At 43.1% G+C, this 8,172-nt stretch overlaps 1 protein-coding gene across 4 annotated transcripts; it reads right to left on the bottom strand.

Annotated features, from left to right (window-relative positions):
* Positions 1-422: 422 nt before the first annotated feature.
* cdkn1a (cyclin dependent kinase inhibitor 1A) lies at positions 423-6,663 on the bottom strand. 4 transcript variants are annotated; one of them, XM_018733003.2, is made up of 3 exons: positions 6,435-6,663; positions 2,868-3,298; positions 423-2,278 (listed from the first exon to the last, which is right to left on the bottom strand). In XM_018733003.2, the coding sequence occupies exons 2-3, from the start codon at positions 3,292-3,294 to the stop codon at positions 2,223-2,225; spliced, it is 483 nt and encodes a 160-aa protein (XP_018588519.1). In that variant the 5' UTR covers positions 3,295-3,298; positions 6,435-6,663; the 3' UTR covers positions 423-2,222. The 4 variants fall into 4 exon arrangements, with proteins under 4 accessions (XP_018588519.1, XP_018588516.1, XP_018588515.1 ...); XM_018733000.2 differs by having other exon boundaries at positions 2,868-3,303; positions 6,435-6,502; XM_018732999.2 differs by lacking the exon at positions 6,435-6,663 and adding an exon at positions 3,979-4,614 and having other exon boundaries at positions 2,868-3,303.
* Positions 6,664-8,172: the final 1,509 nt, after the last annotated feature.

The following is an 8,172-nucleotide window of genomic DNA, read 5'->3' on the forward strand; positions in this document are numbered from 1 at the left end:
GATGGAAATACAAACAAAATTGTCAATAAAAGTGCATTATTGAGTAAATTCTGTAAAAGTCACCCATGCTGCTGAAGACCTAAATCCAGACTTACATTTTCAGTGTTATGTCATAGTGAAAGGTAAGGAAAATGTGCGCTGAGAAATTATGACAGTTGATACTGCCATGATCTAGACTTAGTCAATATCAATCACAGCCACTCCCTGGTTATTACATTACTACCACATTACTAATAAGATAGCAGCATACTAACACCACATGGGATATGATGGGAGGAGATAATAAACAAGAAATAAATGCTCAGATATCGGAGAGAAAACAAATAACTTTTATTCAATTACATTATAGACCAAACACATGAATCTACAATTTAACAAAACAATAAATAACTCATATATATATATATATTTATAAACTGTGGCTTTTTAAAGTATCGCATACAACATGTGCACTTTAAAGAATTTGGCAAAAAGGTGCGTGCAAGTGCATTGTGGGAGAAATAGTATTTTCTTGGCATTCTAACCAGGTCTTATGCATTCTAACCCTGTCTAACCTAATCTTTTATGGTGATTTTATCCATGCCAAAAGAATTTGCACTAACAACTGTTTAAATACTTAGTTAAAACTAGTTAATATTGAGCTGCTACAGAGTATGTATGCCTTATTTGCTTACGATATTTAAACAGTACATAAATATCTGGGACTCAGCCAATTACTCAATATATGGCTTTAATTGACTGTACATCCATTTAGTTAATTATATTTAAGTTATGTGCAATGCTGCAAGTATCTATAAGCTTTGATTAATCTTTAATAACAAAAGCTTGTGAAATCCCTTAACCAATGTTAGCAGCAAGGACTCCAGAGCTTAAAATATCGCTCTTGTACTTTTGAGGTATCAAAAAAAAAAAAAAAAAAAAAAAGTTGAAGTGCCAATTGACCAGCGAGATACATCCAAAAAGTTCCTGCATTCCTGCAGATGATCCCTGCACTCTATCAAACCATTACGCTCTATTTCTCATTTCCTTGACCTGCATAACACAGCAACACCACAGAGGCTTTTGAATGGAGGTCTCTGTGAATGTCAGTACAGGTGTGAAAATATCCATCGTTACACGGGACTGGACAGATAAAAGGACATGTGTGTCTACACTGCACAAGAAGCAGTAGCAGGATGTTTCCACATAATGAATCACTGAGATGTGTTTTCTAAACAAACACATGGACAAACAAAGGCCTGTGAAGTAAAAACTGCCTAAAAATTAACTTTAAAAGCAGTCCAAAATGAGATTCCACCTTTGGAAAAAAGAGGAGTCTCTACCGATTTTGGAATGAAGTTCCTGGGGCTCATATTTGCAACGGATGATCCCGCCATTCTTTGACGTACAGGTTTTCAAATAATGTGACAAAAAACTTTTCTTACTTTTACTCAGCTTCTTTCTCTGCATGAATTTCAGTCCTTGGATCACTAAGGAGTTCAGTGGAGCCCATATTTTAAACTACTTATTTAGCAATTACTAAATTAATTCCATATCTGTATTTAGCAATCACTTGAGCAGAAAAACTAAAATTCCTTTCTGTACAACATATTCATACGGTGTAACTGTTTGAATTATATTTTGTAACTGTTTAATTAATAAAGTGTTTCTTCTAAGTATCAAATAATTACATGGTCTTGTCAACGAAAGCTCCGAAAGTGAAGCTTGAGACTGATTATCAAAAAGCTGAGAACAAAGTCCATGCTCTGCTGTAGTCATACTGAAGTCACTTAGCAGCAGAGGCATCATATAAGGCATATGAATAAAGGCTGTAAATGGTATTTACCCTAAATTTCACTTAAACATGAATCCACTGCTGATGGAGCACTCGTAAGCTGAGAAACAAGGGCCAGCTTCCATCAGGTTCAAAAAGCAAATCAACATAGCTGTAGTCCTCCTGTATCATGGTTGGAACCTAACTCCAGATAATTCATTAAACGAGCCACTCAAAGTCTGGGTCCAATAGCAAACACGAGGGAAGGAACTCCATCCAGTGTCCAAATGAAGCAGCAGAAAAAGGCTGGTCTCCTTTCCATTAGAACACAAACACCAATTCACACCATCCTGGAGAGGTGTGTGTGGGTGCCTGCCCTGGGGTCGAGAGGAGGGGCCTGGTAGGGGCAGCTGTATCACCATGGCGTTGCTATGGTGCTCCGTGGGCCCTTTGCAAACCCCCGCTCTTCTCACTGGCCCGATTTCCTGGGCGTGCTCACTGCTCTCCTCTTAGCCTGATAGAAATCTAAGGGAGAGAAGGTAGCGAAGACATGTTTGAATTATTACTTCAGTACTTTGACACCATTTTTGATTATTTAAAACGAAAGTCAAATGACTGAAGCTCTATTTCAGTATAATAATTGTACATTTTCAGAGATAACACTGCACATACGTACTGAAAATCAGCACCTTCAATAACGCACAGGCATAACAATGGGACAGGAACCCCCCCAAATGTTCAAGCACACCTAAGGTACCTCCCCAGTGCCTGACAAGGTGTTAGGACCTTGAACACTATCTTCCTGCAGCCTGTGGGCCCCTCAAAGGGTAGACCATGTCTCTATGAACCCACACAGAGCAGCAGGCGTTCCCTACATTTTTATATCCCAAGTAAACAGAGCCTTTTCATATTCGACTTTCATAATAACACAGGAGCAGAAACCCTAATCACAGCCTTTGGTGCTTTTATTACTGGGCTGTGATCTGTAAATGAGGGTCTGGCCGGTGAGCCTACGTGATGTAGTGAAGCACAGCAAACATATCACACACCAGTTTGGCATAATTCCCTCTAAACACAACATGTGGCCCCACCCACTGCCTCTTCCCCCACACACCTGTAATGTTGGTCTGCTTCCTCTTCACTGCGTGACCCTGTTTCACCTCTGGTACGCTCTCCACATTCTGGGACAGGATGTTGCAGCTCTCAGAAATACATGAGACAGTCTCCCGGCTCCTCTGGACACTTTCCACCGCCGGCTTCGGTGCTGCCCCCAGCCTCTGCGGCTCACCCACACTGACCGTGGAAGGACGGTACAGCACTGGCACTTTGGCTACAGGGACGCTCTCCCACTGGAAATCACTGCCCTCGATGGGTGTATCTGTCAGGAAGTCAAAACCCCACCGGCGCGAGGCATCCTCCAGGTCATCCCGCAAAAGCTTCTGGTGATCTCTCCGCAGGCCCTCGTGGTCCACGGGACCGAAGAGAATCCGCCGGGTCGAGCCGCTCCTCAGTGCCGCCAGGACTCGCTTCTCAATCGGCATGATCCTACACTGCAGACGAGAGAGAAGCAGCTGAGACTCTTCGCAGGATGACTCACATCCCTTTGTTCCCACCCTCCTACACTCATCATCCCATTCTCATTGGTCACATGCCCAGGCATGTTCACAAAAGGTCCCCACAACACAGGGCATTTGTGCATTGTCTCGCAACAGGGGCTCCTCTCACTGCGAGTACAACTGAAAATAGTTACTTCCCTGCGGAATTTACCCCCAGTGACTCGCACAGCACCGCTGGCCTGGCCGCTGTACTCCCTACCGCCTGTACACCATGACCTGTGATACCATGTTTCACACAGCACCCAGTACCAGTACCAATACAGTACCACTCCACAGATACAGAACACCTCCAAGTCACTGCTGAGGCATAATTCCCTCTACGAAACCATATTTTTAACACATAATTCAAATCATACTCCATTTTCATATGATAATTTAAAAGGTGAAAAGTAAACACTTTCACAAGCGCAACTCCTCAGTTAAATACTTATTTCATTATTAAATAGTATAAGGTAACACTGCAATATTTATCAGCATTTAAACTCTTCATAATAACTTTAATAAGCCCTTTTCATGTAAGTACTGACGAGAAAAAAGGAACAATGAGGCGACAGGTCCACACCAAAAGCAGTCTTATTCCTTATTTTTGCGCCTTCGTTACAAACTTACCATGATTGTGCGACGTGACGTGACGCTCACTTCGAGCCCGCGTCGCCGGGAGAGCCGAGGTCTGAGATCTCGAGACGGAACGTGCGCGCGGCTATTTAAATTCCCCTCAGTGGGCAGGACTCGCGCCGCTGCGCGGTCACGTCTCCGCGCGAGGCTCCTACATGCCTGGGCAAATCCTACAGCGCAGCACGACATGTAGGGGCAAATCCTCACAAACACAACCGTGGCGCCTCCGATGGCCTGTAGGGGTCGCTGTCTACAACGGCAAGTCAACGGGAGCCAATTCGCAAGAACTTAACAAAAGGACGTCATCTTTATTCCAGTAACCGACTACAAAGTAACACCTGTACGACAAGTCAAGGCCCTCTCGCTTCATCATGCAAACCAGTAGATATGCGTAGTTTAAACGGTAACAATTCCATGCGCATTACGCTGAAAAAAAACGACGTATCCGCTCCAGTACAAACCCCATTGTATGTAAGCCTGGCGAGAGAATTTCACCGGTTGGGTTTGAAGTAAGAAGCATTATAATTCTCACTTTCCTCTTTTTTTCCCCACCTTAAATGAGTAATTAACCAATCCATACAGCAGTGTGCTTTTACTGAACAATTCAAGTTGTTCAGCCAGCTGTACTACAGCAGGAGTGGGTCTTCAATCAACAACTTTGTGCAGTAGGTGGCGTTGTAGTTATAAAGTGATCCCTGCGCATTCGAAGGGGTCCTGTTCTAACCCTCTTCCTCCCGTTGTACCACTGAGCAACTTTTTTACTTTAAATTATTAAATGAATAAACAATCTGATGGTTACAGGTTCCGAAATGGTCCTGACCTGAACCGCTACGCAGTCTGAAATGAATGAAAAACCTATTAAGCCTTTATTATAATACAAGTGCCATAGTTTTAAAAATAAGTTTTTCATTTTGGTTAAAAATTGAAAATTTTTGTATTTCGCTGTACAGTTGTGAAATAGGGGAATCACAACAGGGGCTTTTTAGTGAAATAACCAGAAATGGGGAAGTGCCCCCGCCCTGCATACGTAGGACGTGCGGCTCGAGAGCTGGAAGGCGGTGACGTCATTCACAACTGGAAACACTAAATCTGTGAACCTACAGGAACGAGACAGTGAGTCACCTCATCTCATTCACACCTCACCTCATCATCTCATTCTGCGGTTCAGTTTACAATTGGATCGTCAAACAGGCCCGCAACTAAATCGCTGTCATTCATTACGTTTATTTGTGTGTGTATATATCTCACTGTACCCAGCTATGGTCATCAATATACAGGGGCAGGACACACAGGACATGGACATTTTTTTTTTTAACACATGTCCTCTGATCTTCAGAAACGCCCTGGTTACATAGGACATGGGGAGTTCGTTCTAAAACGTCACTTTTCTTTTGCAGAAACTGTGTATAATAAACGATGATAAAAGGAAGATTTGCTCTTTCCCATACCCCTCATGGACAGCCATATAAAATACAACCATCGGCAAGTCCTTTTTTAAAATTTAGGATTACCCATTTGAGATAAAAAAAAAAAAAATAATCTTTAACAATGTCATTTCACTGAGACCTACTGATGCCGTAAGGCCGTGATTGAATATTCTTTTTCAAAATAGTAGGTCCATACTAGGTATTTCAGGAAATATTAATACAGTCTATAGGAAGCAATCAACCAAAATGACGGCTCGTATTTCCAGTAAGATCCAGATAAGGTATTTTGACACATTACGACATGAGGACATGGGCGTTTTACCGGGGATGGTTTCACCGCGATTCAGTAAAACGGCGGGAAAAGACGCGGTACTGTGATTGGCCGAGGACTGGGACAACACCATTGTGACCCCGCCCAGTCTGCGCTCAAAGCGCTCAGAAATGGGAACACGTGCGAGCCGGTCACGTTCCGATTTCTTCAACTGGTCACCGAAAAAGACTTCTGCTTGCCAGGAACAACCTGTCACCTCAACCACGAGCAGAGCTGCTCGTAATACATCGATAACAAGTGAGGTCAATTTTGCTCGCGCTAAAATATTGGTAGCCTCGCGCCCCCCGCGGGGACAGCACAAATCACGACCAGCATTACCTTCGCAAAGTTTAACATCACGATCAAACTGAGAAAACGATCATACTCTACTGTATGTTCAATGACGAATGGATATAAAACAGGACCCTGTGCCATTTATCCACGTAGTTTTACTACGGTAACTGTAAATTAACGATTACTCACAAGCGATGAGCGAACAGGACTACTTAAGTTTAATTAAAGCGCAGTAATTAAAGATACATTTACTGAACGATTCCGCTAATTCAAGAAAAGAGAAACACTCACTGACTCTGTCCGTTGTTGCATGTTTTCCATGTAAACTGGGTTTCGTGGCAGCGGATACGTTAAAGAAACAGCCTATAAGATGTTAGGACAGAAAAAGTACAGTATATGAAGTAAAGCCATATACTTACAATTGTTTGTGTTGGCAGCAGTGAACTGATGTCGCCGGTGCCTTTTCGCCGCACCTTTCGAAAGAGCGTAAATACGAACGGACTGTGGGTGGAGCTGGTCGACCACACTTGTTTTGAACTCTCTTTTTGTAAGAAAGATTATGCTGAAAACTCCAAAACACACTTATATTTACCGCTGATGGTATATTTTCACAATTACAGTGTTCGATGCCGCTGTTACGAGGTCCGCACTAATGACTGAGAGCCTCTGTTCCACAGGAGTTGTCCCTTCGTGGGCGTGGCTGTAGTAACTCGTGTCGGGGCGGAGCCTGCGCTCCGAAACACGTGTTTCTATGCCGGTGAACGCAGGAGGACACGTGAGTTCTTTTTCCAGAGGAAAATGTATAGGAAAGGAGGAAATAACGGATAATTTCACATCCGCACCCTCTTTAAGTTATTTTTAAGAATTCCTGAGCCTACCATGATTCTTTACAGAGTCTCAAACAGTGTTTGATATGAGATTTAAAAATATACTTGGAATTAGATACATACTAATTCATACATTTATAGTGTGGGAAGGTTTAAAAATGTGAAGGCGTTCAAATCATGGGTCTTCTGTGTTACAGCACCCGAAACCATGAATACTTTATCTGGCTGATGTAATTTATCTGTCACTGCAGAATATTTCTGGTATGTTTAATCCTGTAAGGCTGCACATATTCCTGGATATAATGGCATGAGGTGCAAAGAATCTTGAACTTGCTGAAGCAGGCCTGTAAAAAATTGTATTTAACAGTCAAATGTTTGGGGAATACAAAGTGCTTAGAGTAGCTTATTTGTAGTAGTAAGTGCTACATAGCATGAAAAAAACATGGGTCTACAGTGTATTAAGTCCATCCTTATACCCCCCCCCCCCCCCCACACACACACACACACACACACACACACACACACACACACACACACACACACACACACACTTTCTGAACCGCTTGTCCCATACAGGATCACGGGGAACCGGAGCCTAACCCGGCAACTCACGGCATAAGGCCGGAGGGGGAGGGGACACACCCAGGACGGGACGCCAGTCCGTCGCAAGGCACCCCAAGCGGGACTTGAGCCCCAGACCCACCGGAGAGCAGGACCCGGTCCAACCCACCGCGCCCCCCCCCACCTTATACAATACTTATATTTTGGCCATAATACACACACTCTCTACAACCGCTTGCCTTTTCTGCAAAGCAATGTACATCTCGTAGAAAATACAATGTGTGCATTACATTAGCAGAGAGACTTTGATGCAGACGTGTCATTCTTAAGTACAGTTAGTTTTTTTCCACCATATGAAGCAATGTTCATCACATGAGTAGCTGCGTAAAACTTAATCCGAATATCCACGATTCCACATCATCTTCCTTGTAATAATTATATGTATATATATAATTATCTAACATTTACATTACATTACAGGAGTAGCTGTGCAAAGGTTTATCTGGGAATGAGCTTCAAGTTATAGTGGTAAGGTCAGATCCTGCAGATGTTATGCAGGATGTATCTGCAGGTCCAGGTTGTGGCTTCAATGTGCTGAGAGAAAGATAGACTTGAGCCAATCATCACTCCCACGCTTAGCCGAAGAGGTAGGCAAAATGAGTGAGTTGTCCAGTTTGATCGAGAGATCATGACAGAACAGCTGGGAAATATAGGATCTCTGTTCTGGAGAGGTTCAGTTGCAGGTGGTGATCAGACATCCATGCAGAGA

This window comes from Scleropages formosus, chromosome 2 (genome assembly GCF_900964775.1).
Source record: "Scleropages formosus chromosome 2, fSclFor1.1, whole genome shotgun sequence".
Classification (NCBI taxonomy): domain Eukaryota; kingdom Metazoa; phylum Chordata; class Actinopteri; order Osteoglossiformes; family Osteoglossidae; genus Scleropages; species Scleropages formosus.

What these genes read in the sequence shown, in the direction of transcription:
- cdkn1a (XM_018732999.2), bottom strand. Translation starts at nt 4,173, where the DNA reads ATGTCGTGCTGCGCTGTAGGATTTGCCCAGGCATGTAGGAGCCTCGCG. An exon ending in CGTCACGTCGCACAATCATG is followed by an intron (nt 3,304 to 3,978) that starts GTAAGTTTGTAA and finishes TCTCGTCTGCAG; the next exon opens with TGTAGGATCATGCCGATTGA. An exon ending in GAAGCAGACCAACATTACAG is followed by an intron (nt 2,279 to 2,867) that starts GTGTGTGGGGGA and finishes TCTCTCCCTTAG; the next exon opens with ATTTCTATCAGGCTAAGAGG.